This window comes from Eubalaena glacialis, chromosome 1 (assembly GCF_028564815.1).
Source record: "Eubalaena glacialis isolate mEubGla1 chromosome 1, mEubGla1.1.hap2.+ XY, whole genome shotgun sequence".
Classification (NCBI taxonomy): Eukaryota; Metazoa; Chordata; class Mammalia; order Artiodactyla; family Balaenidae; genus Eubalaena; species Eubalaena glacialis.
In genome coordinates, this window is record NC_083716.1 from 160967026 (window position 1) to 160988008 (window position 20983).

At 40.4% G+C, this 20983-nt stretch overlaps 1 protein-coding gene across 1 annotated transcript in view; it reads right to left on the reverse strand.

Annotated features, from left to right (window-relative positions):
• Positions 1–20983, reverse strand: part of NEB (nebulin) — a 229620-nt gene that overhangs the window by 13803 nt on the left and 194834 nt on the right. Inside the window, exons 137-155 of the mRNA XM_061183866.1 lie at positions 20735–20839; positions 20004–20108; positions 19803–19913; positions 18976–19086; positions 18660–18761; positions 18445–18549; positions 14231–14341; positions 13526–13630; positions 12865–12969; positions 10707–10811; positions 8837–8947; positions 8315–8425; positions 7615–7728; positions 7009–7113; positions 4897–5001; positions 4266–4370; positions 3524–3616; positions 2370–2462; positions 288–380 (exon numbers count right to left, since the gene is read on the reverse strand). Coding sequence (XP_061039849.1) covers positions 288–380; positions 2370–2462; positions 3524–3616; positions 4266–4370; positions 4897–5001; positions 7009–7113; positions 7615–7728; positions 8315–8425; positions 8837–8947; positions 10707–10811; positions 12865–12969; positions 13526–13630; positions 14231–14341; positions 18445–18549; positions 18660–18761; positions 18976–19086; positions 19803–19913; positions 20004–20108; positions 20735–20839 — 1995 coding nt within the window. The remainder of the gene's footprint in view (positions 1–287; positions 381–2369; positions 2463–3523; positions 3617–4265; positions 4371–4896; positions 5002–7008; positions 7114–7614; positions 7729–8314; positions 8426–8836; positions 8948–10706; positions 10812–12864; positions 12970–13525; positions 13631–14230; positions 14342–18444; positions 18550–18659; positions 18762–18975; positions 19087–19802; positions 19914–20003; positions 20109–20734; positions 20840–20983) is intronic.

Here is a 20983-nt window from a genome sequence, read left to right on the forward strand (position 1 = left end):
AGTTATAGCATATGAGTAGAATGATGAGGAATCTTATGTTAATTCTATTTACAGTATTTCAGACCTAAGTGCTCACACTTGTCAGTCGCCAAAACTGTTAAAATACCATCAGAAAATTGAGTCATTTTGTGTAAGTCCAGATGGTCTTGGTCAGGTGGAACACACATACACACACGGACACACACAAAATTGGTGTTAAGATGTTGCTTTTTAAAAAAGGATGATGGGTTATTCTGGTAATTTTTTAATGGGAAATCAAGTATCTTATTTGATATATTTGTAAATACCGAGCTAAAGTTCTCTTGATTGCGTTTGACTCTCTCAATCTCTGGAGTGACAGGGGTTGGAATGCCTGTTCCCAAGTTTTCTTTGTACAAAACCTGTAGAAGATAATTAGAACATCTAAAAAAGTAAAATGACCACGAATCCTTTGGATTACAGCTATATGCGGGCTATTTGTTGGAAACTCATAAAAGCAATCTAGCCTTCAAACATGACACTCAGGGAATAAGGAAGGAAATGCCACAAATATCTATGTTCTCTCTTCAAAAGTAGTAATTTTACTACCTTGAAGACTGTACTAAATTATGCATTTTCTGTAGTCAACATTTAGTACATTCCTAAAATGCACTAAATAGTGCTAATGAATTTAACAATGAAAAAAGTCTAACCATTTCATAACATCTAGTATTAGTCCCTTGAATATAGTGGGTCCACAATAGATTTGTACTTCAATAAATAGGTGGCTTGGCTTAGATTTTTCTAATCATGTGATCCTCTATTCCTTCACAGTTGTTGAGAATTTTCTGTTTGTTTTGTATTTTCTTCTGAAAATTCCTAGCTGGCATTTAGTCTGCAGGTACCCTTAATGCAAGGAGACTTAAACAGTTTATTTTTCCAGGAAGAGCATTTTTCTCTGAAATTTTTACTGATGATTGGTGGATCTTGCCAATTAGTGTTTTTGAACAGGGAAAAGTCCCTATTTGCTCTGGGTAGTGTCAAAGGACTGTAAATGTTAATGAAACAAGTAAGGAACTTCCAGAGCCTCTTAGCTTCTTCCATTCCTCCCTCCCTCCCAATGTTAAGAATTTTCAGCCTAAAGGAAGGAATGAATTCTTTTTAAATGGATGGATTCTATGTTGCACTAGAGTACAGGCTGGGGAGCAACACAGACATCCTAGGGGTTTGTGTCACAGATTAATTCCTAAAATCACTGACAAACTAGTGTTGATATCTTTTCTTTGCTAGGAAACTTTTTGGGATCTTTAAATATCTACCATCTTGGTACAAAGTTGTATTTCTTTACTGGGCAAGGCAACGGAACAGATCGTGGACCACAGAACAAAACAAAATCAGAGAAAGGCAAGAAGTTGCAATCAGAAGCAGCAAAGGAGATGCGGGCTGGTTTTCCTGGATTAGTGGACATGTAATTCTAAATGCAGTCTGTACCACTGGGAGCCAGAGTATAAGCAGGGACTGCGAAGGGAATGAGGTCTAAATAATACAAACGACTAGCAAGAGAAATAGCAACTGTCTTCTAATGGAAATTAAATGAGAGTTCAGGCCTCCAGGGGCCAGGCAGATCTCTAAAACCAAGATCCTCACCTTTTATTGGCCATAAACTATTTCCCAAACTTCACACAATCTTTTGCTAGTAGCCAGCAATTGCTTAGAAACTGCTTCCGGATGGAAGGGCGGCGCGCGTGCGCACTGGGGGAGGGGGGAGGGGGGAGGGGGGACGGGGGGTGGGCGGAGACGGGGCTAGCTGGACAGAAGGTCGGGAGAAATGTGTGCTAAACCTGACATTTCAGGTGTGGGAGAATCCCACCTCCGCCAAAACACACACTGCGCACAAGTGCCTGCGATTTCTGTTAGAGAACAGGGTTAAGATATAATATACCCCTGTGGGTAGATGACAGCCAGCGCCTTCAACATGCGCTGTATTTACAAGGAGAGAGCAGAGGATACAGGGCAAGGGAGGGGAGGTGGCTGCGGAGACATTGCTAGGCTGCCTAGGGTCTTCCGGACCGTGGAGAATGCCCTGAGGTATATACATCCATGCATGTAGACATATTTTTTTGGTTAACTACCTTGAGATCATCCCAATAAACTTATTACTACAGTCGGCACATTTTACTTGAGAAACTGCAGGTATGATGAGCAATCACGAAGCCTAGTGCCTTGTGCTCCTTGACTACGTAAAGACAGAGCTTCCTCATCTGCTTTTGCAAACCGCACTGCCCCTCACAGGGCAGGGAGGGTTCGCGCCATCCCCGGGCTTGGGAAGCCCAGCAGAAGGGAGACGGGGTGAGACAAGCCAGCCGGCAGGGGGAGGGCTGAGCATGGGGGAGGGGCCGGGGGCGCGTTACCGAGCTGATGTGCTTCTGTGTCTCCTTGACGCGCTTCACTTCAGGCAGGTCTGGGATGGGGGTTCCTTGTCCAACCGCCTCCTTATACTTCACCTGCAGGTGTAAAAGTGGGAACGTGTGCATGCGTTTGATTAGTAGCCCCGTGATGTGCGAAGTCGCAGTTTAAACAGCACAAAACCTATACTTAGGGGGAAGGGGGCCACATGCTGATACTGGGTCCGTGCCAAGGACACGGACATTTGGGCTCTCTCTGGTCTCTTTGGGGCTGGGGTCCACACTCAGACTGAAACCCCTTCTCTTCCCTGGGGTCTCCCATGTCTTACAGCCACAGTTCATTGGCCCAGGATGGACACACTCACATATACACACCCAGGAAGAGCCATTCTCTGACTCTCACAACTGCTACTTTCTTACAGGTGACAAGGAGTCTCTTCTTGACCAAACTTGAGTCAGGCTCCTCTGAACCTTCTTCCCAACTAGGCCTTGACCTTCAGACTTCCGAGACCATCTCTGCACCTCCCAATTTTAGCCAGAATCCTGCTAAGTCAGTTTAGCCAAAATCCCCCACCCTGGATGTCTCATCATCCTTGATATCTGATCAAATTCCTTAACGCCCTCCCCACCCAGTCCCCCAGGAGAAGTCTGATCACCTTGACCTGCCTCCACCAAAAATCCTGGCAGGTCGGTTTAGGCAGAATCCCCCATTTACCCCCGATGTTTCTTCTGAGTAATTTTCCATCCACTGATCCTTTCCCCACACCCCGCCCTCCCCATCCCCCCATCCCTGTCCGTCCATCCCCGCCCCATAAATCCCTCCTTTCCCTTGTTGTATTCAGAATCGAGCTTAGCTCTATACTGAGATCTCTTTTCCCCTATATCGCAACTGTCCTGAATAAAAATCTTTTTTGTTGTTGTTGTTTTAACTGCTTAAACTACTGTCCAGCTCTGGTTTGCTTTGACACAGTCCTCTCCATTTTTTATATCTAACCAGCCCTCATGAAAACTGCCTCGGCACTGCATTATGAGATGACCCTTATATTAGCAACTTAAGCTGCTTCTGGTGACAAAAGTCATGAGTGCAGCTCAGACATCAGTGTAAATCGTCAAAGGTGAGCAGAAAATTTTGAAAGTGAGTCCCCAGTGGCTGTCTTTACCGAGCTAATATGGTCCTGGGTTTGCTTCACTCTCATCATCTCAGGTGTCTTTCCAATCGCCGTTCCTGGTGAGACATCTTCTTTATATAAAACCTGGGCATTCAGAATCAGGACAGTGTTACACAGAAGAAAGGAAAACCCAGCAATTCCTGAAGAAAGACTAGGAAACTTGGCTTCTGTGAAAACAGAAGCCACTAGAGAATGTTCTTAGGCAAGTGCTGGAGTATCTGGACTGTCTTCTGCATCAGCGTCAATAACTCAAACCATGCATACAGCACACGTCTCAATTGCCAGGTCTTGAGATTTCTTTTAAGATTATCATACTGTATTAATACATGATGAGAAAAACCAGAAAATGTCGATTAAAAAACCCTCCCATGTGAAACACAAAATCCATTAAAGAAATACAAAGTCAGTCAGTTATTTTGGGAAAGGATAATAAATCACAGTGTCAGAAAGAAATCCGTCTTCTGGAGCAAGACAACACATGTTACTGATCTGGGATTTAAAAAGTTAAAAAGAAAGAAAAGCTCCTTTGTTAGCAGATTTAAGTTGTTATTTCAAATGGTCTCTGGGGTGATGATTTTAGAGCAAAGTATGGGGAATTTTAACAAATAACTGCTAGCATTAACTGAGGAGGTTAGATGTTAATTGTCTGAATCAATGTACGGCTAGTATATTTTTAAAAAGGAGACTGATATTATTAGGTTAGCATTAAATGGAAAATAAATAGTAAATATACCGAGCTGAAATTCTTTTGATTTTCTTTAACACGCAGTATTTCTGGCGTGTCTTGAACAACTGTAATTTTTCCTTTATTGTTTTTAAGGTCACACTGGTATTGAAGCTATGAAAAAAGAGCAAACATCTTGGTAAGATTTCGACATTGTTTTATATATTGTATTGTCCAATATTGTGTAAAGGAAGTTAAAACCTTATATTTTTAGAACAATTTCTACGCTACAATAATCATAGTCAGATAGCCAACGGGAATTTCTTTAATAAGAATTTTGTGAAGAAACTAAATTTTTAAAGCCCTAAAACTAGTTTTTTTAAAAAAAAAAAATATATCTCTTGCCTAGAATTAATTTTGAAAAAGATGTCACCACCAATGGAAGATGGTGATAGTTCATATTCAGTGACAGGAAACCACCAACAAAGTGAGAGATGGGTCTTTCATACTATGAGTTGGGATTGAGATATAAGGTGAGCCCAGAGGAGACAGGAGCACACAGCTCCCGGGTAGGGGGGGATGGGAGGTGTGGAGGGCTGCTGCAGGTAGATATGCAAGCATGTGTGCCCAGAGGCATCCTTCTGGCCCCGCCTCATCCCAGGTACCAGTGAGCTGTGTCTTAGATTCAATAACAACTCACAAGGCTGAAGTTCTTTTGGTTCTCCCGGATCCTCTGCATCTCTGGGGTGTCCAAAACGGTCTCATAATATGACATGCACTTCTCTGCATCTTCCTTGTACTTTTTCTGGAAATAGATTCCAAGAAATAAGGATAGGGAATAACACAGGGATATGGGCCAATGGGACCTAAAATAGCCCTTCCTGCTCAGCAGAGGGGAAGTCCTTTATATTTTTTTGACTATTTAAGGATGTTAGGAAGTTATAAAACAGAGCCCTCTGGGTCGGTGAGTGCCACGCCTTTTCTTTCCAGGAGAACTGAGCCCAGGCATTTAATAGGACCTATTGTCATGGCAGAGCTGGCAGAGGGAAGCCGCTGTGGACTGGTCCACACGAGGGAGGGTGACAGCCCCTGAAGTTCCTGGCAGGGACTTGGGGATGTCTACAGTGAACTGGATGGAGCCAGACTATTCAACAGGCAGGTGGAGAAAAGCAGGAGGGTTAAGAGCCATCAGCAAGGCCTCCTGAATGCCAGTCCTTGGTTGGTGATGAGGATATTTTCACTGAGCTATGAGCAGGTGTGGTCCAGGCTCCTGGCCAGAGCTCCCAGGGTGGGACCAGGAAAGCTACATTCCCAGGTGTTTACGAAGTATAGTCAGGTCAGGCAGCTACTGCTTTAGAACTCACTGATTAGGAGACAAGCAAAAATTCTAATTTGGGGCTACTCAAGTAAATTGCAGATTCCTGATCAGCAGTGAAGATTAAAACAAATGGGGGTATATCCTGGTGTATGAAGGACATCTTACTTTTCTTTATCTCTCTATTTGTAGGAAGATGGAGAGTTACCCATCATAAGAGGAATCAGGGTTAGATTGTGTGGTTAGTGTTGATGACATAATCTCAATCTTGTTAAATAAATTGATAATCCAAATGTGGGCAGTCTACTTTGTTTCTTCCAGATTTGCACACAAATTTTACATCCACATTATGAGACTGATTCTTTAATTTCGGGTGGTAACTCATGCCTGTTAGAATGGCTATCATCGAAAAGACAAGAGATAACAAATGCTGGTGAGGATGTGGAGAATAGTGCACTGTTAGTGGGATTGTAAACTGGTTTTGACACTATGGAAGACAGTATAGAGGATCCACAAAAAATTAAAAACAGAACTACCATATGATCCAGAAATTCCACTTCTAGGAATATATCCAAAGGATTCGAAAACACTAACTTGAAAAGATACCCTTACTTTCATGTTCATAGCAGCATTATTTACAATAGCCAAGACATGGAAACAACCTAAGCATGTATCAGATGATGGATAAAAAAGTTGTGGTATATATGTACAATGGAATAAAAACTGAGAAAATCCTGCCATTTGCGACAACATGGGTGGACCTTGAGGGCACTACATTAAGTGAGATAAGTCAGACAGAGAGACAAATACTGTATGATCTCACATATTTGTGGAATCTAAAATCAAAACAAATGCATAGAAAATGTGATCAGATTTGTGGTTACCAGAGGCGGGAGATGAGGGTGAGGTGGAACTGGAGAAAGGTGGTCAAAAGTGACAAACTTCCAGTTATAAGATAAATAAGTACTAGGGATGCCATGTACAACATGACGATGACTACAGTGAACACAGCTCTAACACAGCTCTATGTTACATGTGAAAGGTGTTAAGAGAGTAAATCCTGAGAGTTCACATCACAGGGAAAAATTTTTTCTTTTTGTTTTGCTTTCTCTTTTTACTGTATCTCTATGAGATGACGGATGCTATCTAAACTTATGGAAGCAATCATTTCACAATAAATATAAGCCAAACCATTACACTGTACACTTTAAACTTATACAGTCATATATGTCAATTTTATCTCAATAAAACTGGAAAAATAAATTTAAAAAAATTATGGGTGGTATCATGTAAGAGTTCTTCAGTACCTTAAAATTCCCTCCTTTATTTTAATTCTGATACGGAAATCTCAACTCTAACTCAAACTTGCATCATAGACAAACCCCTTCTTTTTCACTGGGAAAAATTGTGATTTGAAAGAATCTTCTTTGGTATTAATGGAAAGACTTGTTCTTCATGATTGGGGTCAATAAGTGATATTCTGATGAATGTCCTTACCTGGCTTGAAAGGTTCTTGACTTGTTGGGCATGAATGATCTCCGGAGTATCAACCACAGAAGTAAAATTGGCTTTTTCCATTTCTGCTGATTGCTTATACTTAATCTGCAAAAGGATATCCAATAGTTGGGTAAATGTTTACAATGTGCACATTTGTTGGCTTAGTTTGACTAAGAAGTGATTAATATTTATCCAAAAGGATTCATTCATTTGCTAGCCAACATTTTTTCCCTATTGTGTTAAAGAGTGAGATTTAGAAAGAAAGGTTGAGTCCTAGCTGTTGAAAGGCTTACTATCTAGTTGGGGGCGGGGGCAGGGTGGTGTTGGGTAGGGTATGGGAAAGCAGAAGGAGAGAGATAATCAACAGATAGTAAGGCATCAATTGTTTACAGAAGAGCTAGGAGAAGGACAGATGAAAGCAGCCCTGGCAAAGGGCCCCTGATCCTTTCATCAGAATGGATTCCACCATGTGGATATTTAGGGATGCCACTATATGTGTTTAACTGTAATTGATCAACAAGTAAGACAACAGAAGGACAACACTGTGTCCTTGTAATCACAGCTACTTTTTTTGTTGAAAGACTGACATGGAACAGTAACACTGACCTGACTGGCAATATCTGTAGCATTCCTGGCTCTGAGGAAGTCAGGAGTTTCATTGGCCATGGCATTCAGGCCTCTTCCTTTGACTTCCAGCTCCAGGTCTCTCTTATATTCTTTCTATAGTAGCATTAAAAAAAAAAAAAAAAAAAAAAAAAGTTATTTAACTCATGACTAGGTAATAAATGTGCAGAGTGAATACAGATCCACATAACATGCCACCTCAATTGCTGATGTCACCTTCACCTTTCCGTGTGGCAGGATGGAGTGGTGACAACAGCAGACCACTTTAGGAAATTTCTACTCATGCCAGGCCTCCTTTGGAATGCTTTTTAGCATTCTCTACTTAGAAAATTAAAGTATAAAAGCACATTTTAAATCTGGTTTGGTATGTAAAGGATTATACTTAGGTGCCCACCACTCCAGTGTGGTGCCTTTATTTAAATGGGCACAACAAATGTATCAAGGTTAAATCAAATAATATTAGATAAATAACAGGTTACAATAGCCACTACAGAAACAGACTGTTATAATATCAACACATCCAAAATCGAGATATTTTATTTAATGGTTAATAATAATGTTGAATATGGAATCTGAAATTCAAAAACTCTCTTTTTATTGCTCTCTGGTTTTTTTATGCAACTTGGCTAAGAAGGAGAAGATGCTGGGTTGATTCTGTGCATGCAGTTGGCTGTGTGCCCACCTCATTGAGGATCTGAGTGGCATTCTTTGCTCTTAGCATGTCGGGCGTATCTTCCATTTCACTGAGACCCTTCCCACGGATGCTTTCCTCTAGATCTTTCTTGTACTCTTTCTATGGCACAAAATACAAGCAACAATGCTGACAAGAAAGCCTGGATTATTCCTCTTCGGTGAAGAGCCAAAACAAAACAAAAAACCCTTCTAATTTTAAAGAGTTACAGTTTAGTAAATAAAGATATGAATAAAGGCAGGGTATAAGCTTCATCAGTTAATATTCAATATCAAATAAGAAACTAGAAATTAATAGAATGCTGAGGTAAGCACATTTTATTAGGTATTCAATTAAAAAATTAGAAGAATTAACATGGGTAATAGATTAGGGGGTAGTACCAAACACATGTGAACCCAACTTGAAACCTGAAAAGTTAGGTGGTAGTGAAAATGGTAGAAGGAACACGTTGATGAGTGTCATTAGTGCAATTATTTGGATCAGGAGGGAAAGAAAAGACCAAATAGGCACTACCTCGCTGGCTATTTTGGTTGCATATTTGACATGTAATAAAGCTGGCGTGACCTCCAGGCCAATCAGGTTTCTGCCTTTAATGGACTCTTCATAATCTTTCTTATATTCTTTCTAAAGTGAGTAGGAAGGAAAGACAAGTTAAGAATGTTTATTACAATTTCTTTCTCAATCCTAGGAAGAAAATAATTACATTTTCCTTCTGTGTATGGCCTCTTAACTTGATCTTAGTTCTGCTAATGGTCACACATTTGAAACATGCCTGATTGTTCTGGAAATACTCTGTGTAGAGCAAATGGCCCAAGGAAACTCAGAGGCGGAGAAACTTTGGTGGCCTCTCATTTGTCTGTCTGCCTCTGTGATGGGGGCTGGCCCTGAGAGTGGAAGGATGGATGTGCCACCAAGACTCTCAATCCACTGTCATCTCTCCTGATGACATTTTTCTGAAGGCAACAAAAGATTTTCCTTCTGAATTAGAAGTGACTCAAGGGGGAAAAAAAACAAAAATACCCCAGAGGAAGGGGAACCTGAGGGTACCAAATGCAAATTTGGCCTTTTTCATAATCATGACTATTATTTTAAGTCACTGAACAGATAAGGTGAATAATGTAGCACAGACAAGTTCTCAGGCTTTGCTCACTGTTGAGAGGAAGGGCCACGACCTCCCCCATCTCCTCTCCAATCCCTGGATGAGGCTGTCTTACTGGGAGGCTTGGAATAGATGTTGGAACTTGATTTTTGTCATTTTTAATTTTGACAGAATTTTACATTTATAGACGAGTATCAAGAATAGTACAAGGGGGCTTCCCTGGTGGCGCAGTGGTTAAAAATCTGCCTGCCAATGCAGGGAACACGGGTTCGAGCCCTGGTCTGGGAAGATCCCACATGCCGCGGAGCGACTAAGCCCGTGAGTCACACCTACTGAGCCTGCGCGTCTGGAGCCTGTGCTCCGCAACGGGAGAGGCCGCGACGGTGAGAGGCTTGCGCACCGCGATGAAGAGTAGCCCCCGCTCGCCGCAAATGGAGAAAGCCCTCGCACAGAAACGAAGACCCAACACAGCCAAAAATAAATATAAATAAATAAATAAATTTATTTAAAAAAAAAAACAAAAAAAGAATAGTACAAGGAACTCCCATAGCTGCTTTACCCAGATTCAGCAATTGTTTGAAACCCTTCAAAATTTTTCATTATTTGGCATTCTACACACCAGGAAGCTCCCCAAAATGTTACTTTTATTAAAAACCATTTATCTTTATGGTTGGAGATATACCTATGGAGGGGAGGCAAAAAGAAATCCAAAATAAGCCTGTTTCCCAATGAAAACAGACTTTCTAAGATTCAAAATAAGATTCATTCTTCTCTACTATTGCTTAAAAATTAAAAGAATTATTTTAGATGCCTCTGCTTACATTTCTAAAATAGGAAATATGTCATGTTGACTTGATATTTTGATAAAAATCCTGATTAAAAGAAAAAAGTCTTTCTTTTTGGGACTGGAGGCTTCCTATTAAGAGAAGAGCAATTCAAAGCCAACAGTAGGTCTGCACAGAGAGAACTTTTCTTTCAAAGAAAAATTTATGTTATGTTCAAAATAATTTGTTTCATTGTTAGGAACAGTTTTCTATGTTCTAATTCTATGAAAAGGATAGTTGAAATAAAACATATATGGTAAATGTTTACTATTCAGATCATTTCTTTTTATAATGGAGCCACAGGATTTGTGAGATGGAAAAGATTTTAGTCATCACATTTTAAAGAGTCCCATCATCCACAACTTTGGGATAACAACAGGTTGGATACTTCTGTGGGTAGAGCTTGTTTTCATCAGCTTGATGGTATATTTGCTGTGTGGTGGGTTTGTGCAGGACTTACCCCACTCTGCATCTGCTGAGACTCTTTGGCAGTGATGTATGTTGGTGTTTCAAAGTCCAACATGGGCTTTCCTCGTTCCTTTTCATACTTTTCTTTGTATTTCACCTAGTTATGAAAAGCTTTATGAGATATGTCTTCTCTGGCCAATTTGTAGACAGACACCAGTATAGCAATAGTATTTTTAATTGATACATTATGTCCAGTGGGTGGTATCTCATTGCCACTCAAAACAGTTTCCTGTTGTGATTCAGATCCAGTATCTTTTTGTTTTGGCCCGGTGGGAGAACATCATTACTGTCTGCAAGGCATGGTCAGGATTTGTGTTCAATTCAAGGAGACAAAGGAATCACTGCAGAAGAATCAGCTAAGAGAAGCTTTGAGGCAAGAAAGTGCCTGGGGAAACCGCCCATAGATAAGGTTGGCCAAGATTTGATGTGTGTAGATGTGAACATTTTAGCCAGAGCCTCAGCCAATATTTCTGATAAAAATCTCCAGTTTTTCTTTCATAATAACTTTTATGAGGGACCTGGGGTCTTGATTTAATAGATAATGCATACAGCTTTAATTATATATCAATAACTCAATTGAGGTCATAACTGGTCACATATTCAGTGCTGCCAATATAGATTGGTATAAAAATGAAATCCAGTTGACTAGTTGTTGACTGACTTACTAACAAACCTGTCATTCTCAAAAAGACCCCCAAGGCTATTTTACAAATACAATCTCCTTATCCTCATCACATGTGACCAGGAATGGGGGGAGCCTATAGATATTCCTAATTTACACAGGAGACATTGAAAGACAGAGAGACAGAAACCTGTGTCACACAGCATCTTGATAGCAAAGCCCAATCTCAGCTCTCTTGCTTGTGACAACACATTAAATTAGAGGCCTGGTCAACAGATGAATGGATAAAGAAGATGTGGCACATATATACAATGGAATATTACTCAGCCATAAAAAGGAACGAAACTGAGTTATTTGTAGTGAGGTGGATGGACCTAGAGGCTGTCATACAGAGTGAAGTAAGTCAGAAAGAGAAAAACAAATACCGTATGCTAACACATATATATATGGAATCTAAAAAAAAAAGAAAAGAAAAATAAATGGTCAGAAGAACCTAGGTGCAAGACGGGAATAAAGATGCAGACCTACTAGAGAATGGACTTGAGGATACGGTGGGGGGAAGGGTAAGCTGGGACAAAGTGAGACAGTGGCATTGACATATATACACTACCAAACGTAAAATAGATAGCTAGTGGGAAACAGCCGCATAGCACAGGGAGATCAGCTCGGTGCTTTGTGACCACCTAGAGGGGTGGGATAGGGAGGGTGGGATAGGGAGGGTGGGAGGGAGGGAGATGCAAAAGGGAAGAGATTTGGGGACATATGTATATGTATAACTGATTCACTTTGTTATAAAGCAGAAACTAACACACCATTGTAAAGCAATTATACTCTAATAAAGATGTTAAAAAAATTTTTTTAAATAAATAAATAAAAGGGATGATGTAGGTATTTTTAAATAAAATAAACACATTTTCTAAAATAAAATAAAATAAAATAAAATAGAGGCCCGGGATCATGGGCTGCTTTACAGATGACAGGAGAGCATTTCTAGTAATTTAGACCTCTTGGTTAATGCCCAATGGGGGACCTAAATAGTGTTGAATTTGTGATATAGAAGGTCATGTGACAGCAAGCTCCTTCTCTAAGTTCTTTCCTCTGAGAATCTTAATTATTTTACAAATCTTGCAGTTTCTTCCACACCCAGAGACTACTTCAGTGGTGACCTGAGCATATCACTCCTCTGCTCCAAAGGCTCCCTATCATCCTTAGTAACATTTTCTAAGGGGTCTGTCTCCCCTGTGATGTAATCTTTATGTTACCAGTCCCTGTCGGCAACCTGAATAACACATAGTGCATGTCTATGCACTATTTCTCCAATATATGTTGATACTGTTATCATTCATAACATAAACATTTGTTTCAACATGTTGCTAAATTCAAAGCCCCTAATATCTTTGGGTATTTTCTCAAGCAATGGTTACTACAACTATAACTACCATCCTTGGGGGGTAGGGGTGGAATCCATGAAAAAATTTGACACTGTAGAAGAATGTGCAGGAAAAAAAGTCAGTCTTGGTCAACTTACTATACTCTGTAATTCTGTGGCCTCTTTTAGATGAAGCTGCTCCAGATTGTCAGGTATTGTGTGGTAGTGGCCTTTACTCTTCTCATAGTTCTTCTTGTACTGGTACTGAGGGGAAGGTGGCAAAAAAAGCACATTGATGGCAAAGCTGCTCAGCATTCCTATTTTTCCTCTTTACATTAGATATTTACACAGCAACAGCACCAAGACCAAATTAAAATTAGCAAACACTACATAGGCGGGTTAAGAAAATGTTTTAAAAGGATGAAGATCCACATTCAGTATTGTCAGTTAATACAAGGATGTAAACACTTAGGTTATATGGCTTATTCAAAGTAGGTTTTAAGATGCAAAGTTAAAAGTGAAAGAAACTATTCCAAATGGTAAGTCTATGTTTTTAGAAGGGGGAAAGGGAGTGGTTAATTGAAAAAAAGTTTAAATAGTCCCAAAATAGAAGCATTTTTATATTCTGAGAGGTGTTATAGTCAGTGGAGAACTGGTAGATTAATGTTGTAATTTGGAAGAATGCACTCAGAGAACAGGAGAGCTTTCTAATAAATATAGTGCCTCAGTAGCAGAGAAGGAGATGCAAGTGACCTCAGAGAAGGAATTTAGTTGCAAATGGGTGAAACAAGCTGTTTCTGGAGCAAATGATTGAGCTTACAGAACTGGCGAGTTGGCTTGTATTCAAGACATGATTCATTATCAAAGATTCCTTCATGTCAGTCACAGGTTTGTGAAGTTTCTTCAAGTCAGCCTTATACTTAACCTGTACAACAGTAAGGGAAAAAAGGAAATCACATAAATAGGAAATGGAAAATGGTATTAATGGAAACCATAATAAGATGTCCCATCCTGAAACAAACGCTGGGGATGGCGGTGAAAAACCATACCTCATTCACAATAGCCAGAAAGTGGAAACAATTCAAGTGTCCATCGACAGACGAAGGGATAAACACAATGCGATGTAAACATACAATGGACTATTATTCAACCATAGGAAGGAATGAAGTTCTGACACATGCTACAGCATGGATGAACCTTGAAAACATTATGCTAAATGCAGTAAGCCAGACCAAAAAAAGGGCAAATACTGTATGACTCCACTTACATGAAATCTCTAATAGGCAGATTCATAGGGACAGAAAGTAGATTAGAGGTTACCAGGGATTGGTGGGAGGGGGAAATGGAGAGTTATTGCTTAATAGTTATAGAGTTTGTGTTTGGGGTGATGAAAAAGTTTTGGAAATAATAGTGGTAGTTGGACAACATTGCGAATGTAATTAATGCCACTGAATTACATATTTAAAAATAGTTAAAATGGCAAATTTCACGTTATATATTTTACCACAGTTAAACAAACACATACCTCACTTGTGAGATTATTAGCATCTTTCATGATTTTGAAGAGCTGGCTGTCTCTTGGATTGTATTTTGGTCTCTTGCCCTTCTCTTTGTTGAAATTTTCTCGGTATTTAATCTAACAGCAAATGCAAAAATCCAAATTATTCCTGAGCATCAATTAATTTGAAGACTGAGGAATGGAGGAAATGTAAATGCAAAAGAGTATGTGCTACACATAAAGGGGTCATATAATTTATTATCCAAATTAGGACACTTTTAAGAGTAAAAGTGAGCACTATTAATAATTATGTTGGGACAACAGGCAATTGAGAATAAGATCAAGTGATATAGTATTTGTTTTGCTCATTTTTATATTATCCAGAGGTATGAAAGATATTCACCTTTTTTTGATGCAGAATAAAAATGCATGGGAAAAGGCTTCAGGCTAAATTCAGAGAAGTGATCTAATATATTTGATTCAGAGCATTTTGGTCCTCCTAACTAGCAAAACCAAAAGCACTTTAGGTCTATTGCCAGGAGTTCCAAGAGGCTTTATAAATGATCAAGAAGGGTGAGAAGTAAGGAATCTAAATCTAAATCAGGAGATTTATTGTTATGTACTTTGGCTACATCATTTTAATTTTTTTTAATTGGCAAAAAAATTGGCATAACTTCTGAGTAAAAGCAGCACAGAATTTGGGGGTTAATGGCTTCGGTATAATTTCAGGCTAGAAGAAGGAAAGAAGTGAGATAACTTTAGCATAATGAGAAAAATAAGATTAAATATACTTGCAGGATACATAAAAGTAAGAATACACAAAGGACAAAATAACTTCAATTTAAAAAATAAGTGCAATGCCTGGCACTAATATTTGCTCAATAAATGTGATCTGATTGAAGAAAGAAAGAGACAGTCATAATGCCTAGGTAAAATAGCTAAAGATGACGATTTACTTATAGGGATATTCAACAGAATAAACTGAAAGTGACAGAAACATTTCCTTATTGAAAAACAGACTGATGCCTTTGTCACTAGGATTAATCCAGAAGTAGAACTCTACTAGTTACTCACTCTAGGAATAAAGAAAAATGAGCAATTTCTAGAATTTAGCCAGCTAAAAGGGCAATATTTGATGCTCCGGGACACCTAGAGTTTCTGTTATTGGTAAGATGAAAGACTCGCTCATTCAAAGTTAGCACACCAGGATCTAGTCACCAGATATTTCACACTGTAGGCATTTAAAATCAGTACCCCTCATGCTTCATCACTTTACTTCCCCACAACTTTACACATCCAGCAGAACAGGAACAAAAGGAGACCACTCAAATGCTAAGAACAGTGAAATCTGCCACATCGGAGAAAAAGCATTCACAGTGCTGAGACTCATTTATTTTGAATAAATCTCCAGTGGAAATGTGTAAACAAAATAAGCATGCAGAACAGTACAGCATGATGCAGGCACACTGAGTCAGACACACAATGGAGGAAGCAGAAAACATAATAGAAAAACACAATGTGAATAAATGCTACAATGGCTCTTCTCTGAAAGGAAATTCACTCCCCAAATAAAGAAATGCAAAGCCTGCTAAGGAAAGTCAGAGGTGGTGAGTTGTCTGAACCAAGAGAAAACTTTTCCTAAGGATATAGAAACCCATAAGACTAGGGCTGATCCCAAGAGCAGTGAAACACAGAAAAAGCAAAGTAAACTAGATGTGCAGAGTCAGACTGGGGAAGGAAAGATGCAAAGGCCCATTTCTGATGAAAATAAAATCCATTTCTTTTAGAAGAATGCTAAAACTCCTCTATCTTTTAGAAAATAACTCATTTCTGAGAAAATATTTGAAGAGCAGCTTTCTACTGGTCTCATTTCAGTTCTTTTCTGTTAATTTTAAGTAGATTTAAATTTCTAACTTTTTAATTAAAAAAAAAGAAGTTGTGCCTCCTCTTTCCACAAGAAGGCCCCAAGCAAGTGCAGGTGAGCACAAATGCTGCTGGGAATCTGAGCCAACACGTTCGACCTTCCTTTTTGACTGGATCTTAAGAACTACTATATTTTGCATGATAAGGACACACATCAGATTCAGGACTCCAATAATTCTCAGAAAGGTGCGGGATTAGGCAGGAAGTACAGTAAAACCACATTCACGTGGCACATGGAATGGAAAAGCCTTCTTTTTCTTGTTGACCAGGGAAGTGAGAGGCAGCCATGCAATGCCGTGTATCAGCAAATGGCAATACCAGTGTCCATTACCCCAAAGGGCTCAGAGAGTGTGAGAAAATGGTTTCCGATCAATTATTCTTTCAAAGTTCAATTAAGTTTAAAGATCTAACATCCAGTTGTTCTGCTCCTTTTCAGGGACTTGAACTGTATATTGGCGCTTCTAAAGACTGAAGAGCAGGTCCAAGAATTAGAACATTTCTTGCCACTGAGACTGTAAAACAGGGTGAAAGCTATGAGTGAACACATTTTGAGCAGTGTATACTGTTGATTCAGAGTATGTCTGAGCTGAGAGACTGTATTAAATACCAGTCTTAAATGTATTAAACACCAGCAATGGTAACCAGCAGAGGCTTTCTTTGTGTGGTTGCAGATGAGATTCTCAGTCTGTTTTCACCTTTTGATTGGTGTCAGCGGCCTAAAGAAGTTAGGAGGCCATCTCCAAATCTACTCTACCTTCCTATTCCAAAGGCATGTTCCAGAGGGAAAGTTTCATGCAGGAAAATACAGGTGTGTGCAAAAGTATATCCTTTGACAAATTTCCACAGCATTCTACACGTTCCAACACAAAACCAACAGAAAAGAGTGCGACTTGGTCAGTCCCCTGACCAAGGCTAAGAAGACAGGCGAGAGAAAGAGGAAGACAGATATATGGGATCACGGGTGCCAGTCTTACATCACTGATGAGCACATTAGTTTTCTTAAGCTGCCTCATCATAGGGGTGTCATAAGATGCGGCGCCGTGCCCGTACCCTCTCCTTTGGCCTTTGACGTATTCTGCCTAGAGTACCAGCAAGACAGCAAAGTCAGAACGGGGAGGCCCCACACAGAGGGGAAGTCTCCTTGGACCAGGGGCCACACCATGAAGCTGTCAATCCTGAGGCAAGCCTTTCCCAGGAAGTAAACCCAGGAAAGGGAGCTCATAAAACGATCTGGTTGGGACTCATTCTCCACATCGTAGGATTCACTTGGGGTTAGAAATACAGGCCTCTCTATTTGTAAAACCAGCAAAGTCTTCAAAATTTCAACTTGTTTTTAACTTGCTAATGGTATGACCTCGGAGATTTAAAAACATATTAAAAATTTTTACATTGAAAAGTTCATGTTACATTTCATTATTCTTAGAGATTCCACTGTTTCTTGCTGGTGATTTCATATCTTGGTTTCGAGTACTTATACAATTCCATTAACTTGTAATAAAAATACCGCACAGGAGTTTTAAATTCAAAAACTTTTTAAAAATAGTATTTGCTTGTCATCAGTCATCTGAACTTTTTGTCTCCTCATAATTCCCTCCTGTTTTGTCACTTGATGTTACTACTTGTATCTTCCAAAAGATTGGGATCCCACGTTTGGCATTGCTGAAAGTCATACATACAACCACCAAAGGTATCCTAAACGTATTTCTTCAAACAAATACTTGAGAAAACGGACAATGAAAAGAAGGTAGGATCTCTGAATTGGAGAAGAAATAAGATATTCCTGAGCTCATCTTTTGGGACTAAAACTTGCTCTCTGAAAGATCTGGTGGTTGATCGTGGGGTCTCTGATCTAAAGTCGGAAAACTTGTCATAACTCAGGAGTATTCTAGATAATTGGTCTCACAAGGGAAATTAGGCAATGGGGCAATCAAGTTTGGACACATTTCTAAGTCCATCTACTCAATAATATGAAATCTGCTAGAATTAGGCATTCCCCCTCAGCTCCCTGCGCATACCTCGATCAAACACTTACGACCCCAAACTGTAATTATTTAGCCATAGACATATAGTCTGAGGACATCTACTGCCTCTAGTTTCTAGCCCAGGCATTCAATATATGTTTGCTGAATGAAAAAATAAAAGTGACTGCATCTGATATAACTTTTCAAAGCTTTTCGTGATATAATTTTCAAAGCTCTGGAGTGCTGCAGTATCTCTCTGGTTGCTAATACTGCACTTTCATTCTGGGAATCACTTCTTCCTGCAAGGTCTTTAAACATCTCCTCACATCAGAGCTGCTGCTTGCCCATCTGTTTTACCTGGCTGCTCAGCTTGGCTGCCTTCTTGGCCATTTCAATGTCTGGGCGACCAAGTATGCTTAGCCCGTGGCTGCCTTCCTTGCGGTGCTTGGCTCTGTACTCCACCTGCATCAAAGAAAACCAGAATGGGCAACACATTCTAGGTGGCCAGTGACCACCAACTATTTGTTTGCAGTGACCGCTGGGGACTGGGTACCTTCTAAACACACCCTTACCTCGCTGGCCTGTTTGGCTGCCTGTGTGGCCTTCTTGATGTCTGGCCGATCGGCCACTGTTGTGTAATGCAGGTTTTCTTTAGCATCTTTTTTGTAAGTGACCTTTATTTGGAGAAAGAAAACATTTGCTCACTTGAGAGAGACGCTATCTTTCTGAAAGGAACCTTTTATTAAAACCAAATCAACCCCACGATCGTATTTTTTCGACCACCAGATACAGAAATTAGGGTGACCACTCACTGGACCCAGCCCAGCATATACCAACGTGGGATCCACCAGCTCAAGTGGCCCCCTGAGAGTGAGAGGAGAAACTTACATTACTCTGCTTCTTGGCCACCTCCATAGCGTGTTTCACCTCTGGGGGCTCCAGCATGATGGAGTAGTTGGATTTTCCTTTCTCCTTGACAAACTTCTCCTTGTAATTTGTCTAAAAAGAGCCAGAATTACTTATGTGAGCAGAGGAAGCTGGGAACAGAATTGTTTTACTTGAAGAACTATGAGAAGATCTTGAGGAAAATCCGTGGCTCTCCATTTTGGTGCCATTTTGGAACTGGGGTCTCTGATACATATTCTAGTTCTTCCCTGTCATTTCTGTCCTGGAACCTGACATTGAACCACACACCAGTCTTTGGAGAACTGATGACAAGCAAATTAAACTCTTTCATTTACCATTTCTACCTTTTTAAAATAAATGGAACCACACAGGGCTCATAAAACACAATACCATGATTATTAAAGCATTATCCGCAAGGATGTAGTGGGCAGAGATTACTGAGACACGAAGAGGTGACTTTACTTCTCTAAAATTGTTCAGCAGTTTAAGGAGAGGGGAGATGATGGGAGAGGCTGATCTTTACCATCAGTGCTCCCTCCCTTTATTACCACTAGGTTAGTGACATCTTATATTGCTAGACAATACATCCTATGGCCAAACCCACATCTGCCACAGTTGCCGTAATTGGAAAGCCAATAAATATTGAGTTGTCTTTTAAACCAGCGTTCAAAATTCACATATAGGTACTGATGGTAAGAGTGAAGTAACGTAAAGGAAAGTGTAAGCAAAAATGCGGCTTACAGTCTTTTGCTGGATTCTAAGGCAAAGTGCCATTGCTGCTGCCAAGAGTCCTGGGGCTGGTCACTTACATCACTGACGTTCCTGGTCACTTCCTTGACATGAATGGTGTCCCGCGTCTCCGGCAGTGTTGTGTATGAGCCCTGAGCCAAGTGCTTCTTCACATGCCGCTTGTACTTGTTCTGAGGGAAAGCACAGAAAGCTTGTTTAAATGCCTGCCTGGGGCATCAGCCCAAGACGGAAGGCGAGCCTATGGGTTGCTGGAGGGTTACCTCGGACACCAGATTGCTGACTGCCTTTGCCAGGAGGATCTGAGGCGTATCGGGCACGGCATGGTAGGTTCCTCTTTCCTTGACATGTTTCTGTTTGTATTTCAGCTGCAGGGGTGAAAAAGAGCATTTCTTCAGCTCCTCTGAGTCTCCTGCATATTTTTATTAAGCTCCCAAGTTACTAAATAGAGCTGGGAGAATAGCATCATTGACGGAGTAGAATCATTAAACTCAGTAAAAGATCTGATGTTTGGAAATCTTGGGAAATATCAAAAAAGGATTTTCTTTATCTCATGCAAGTTGAGGCTTTAATAACAATCAGAATGAATCTTATGATGAATCTTTATACATACAGCCTTAGTTCACAGCACTTTCAAATATGTCATTGGACCCTCCCGCAAACCCTGGGAGGCATTATTATTCCTCCTTTCCAGATGGGGAAACACAGGAAGCATAGGAAGCGTATGACCCCACAGAAATGAATACGTTTCCTTATAGAGTCCAACCAGGCCTTCAGAGTCCCCACTGCGGCGTGTGGATTATCTTGAGGTGCAGTATAGATCAGGAGCGGCCACCTGGCTGTAACAGCTTCCCACTGCTGCAGCTCTGCTCTGCCAAGTCACTGGTGTTGACCGTGGGCAGCAGCCTCCTCTATCCCGCGCGCCCCTGGGCACTGGGCTGCAGAAGACAGCCCTGAGTGAGGTTAGGCCTCTTGGAAGGGACTGAATACTTACATCACTTTCTATTATAGAATTCTTCAGGGCCAGCACCATGTCTTTATCATCAGTGACAGAAAGCTTGCAACCCTTGAGGAACTCCCGGTCCAGCTTGTATTCAAACTGTAACAGAAGAAAGACAGAGGAAGATGGGAAAGGGTGACAGGCACAGGAGGAAGCTGGTATTTGGTTGAATTTGCAGGGAGTCCCCTTCTTAAGGGCACTATGGGGATTTGCTAGCAGGATGGGGGCAGGGGCTTCTTGGCT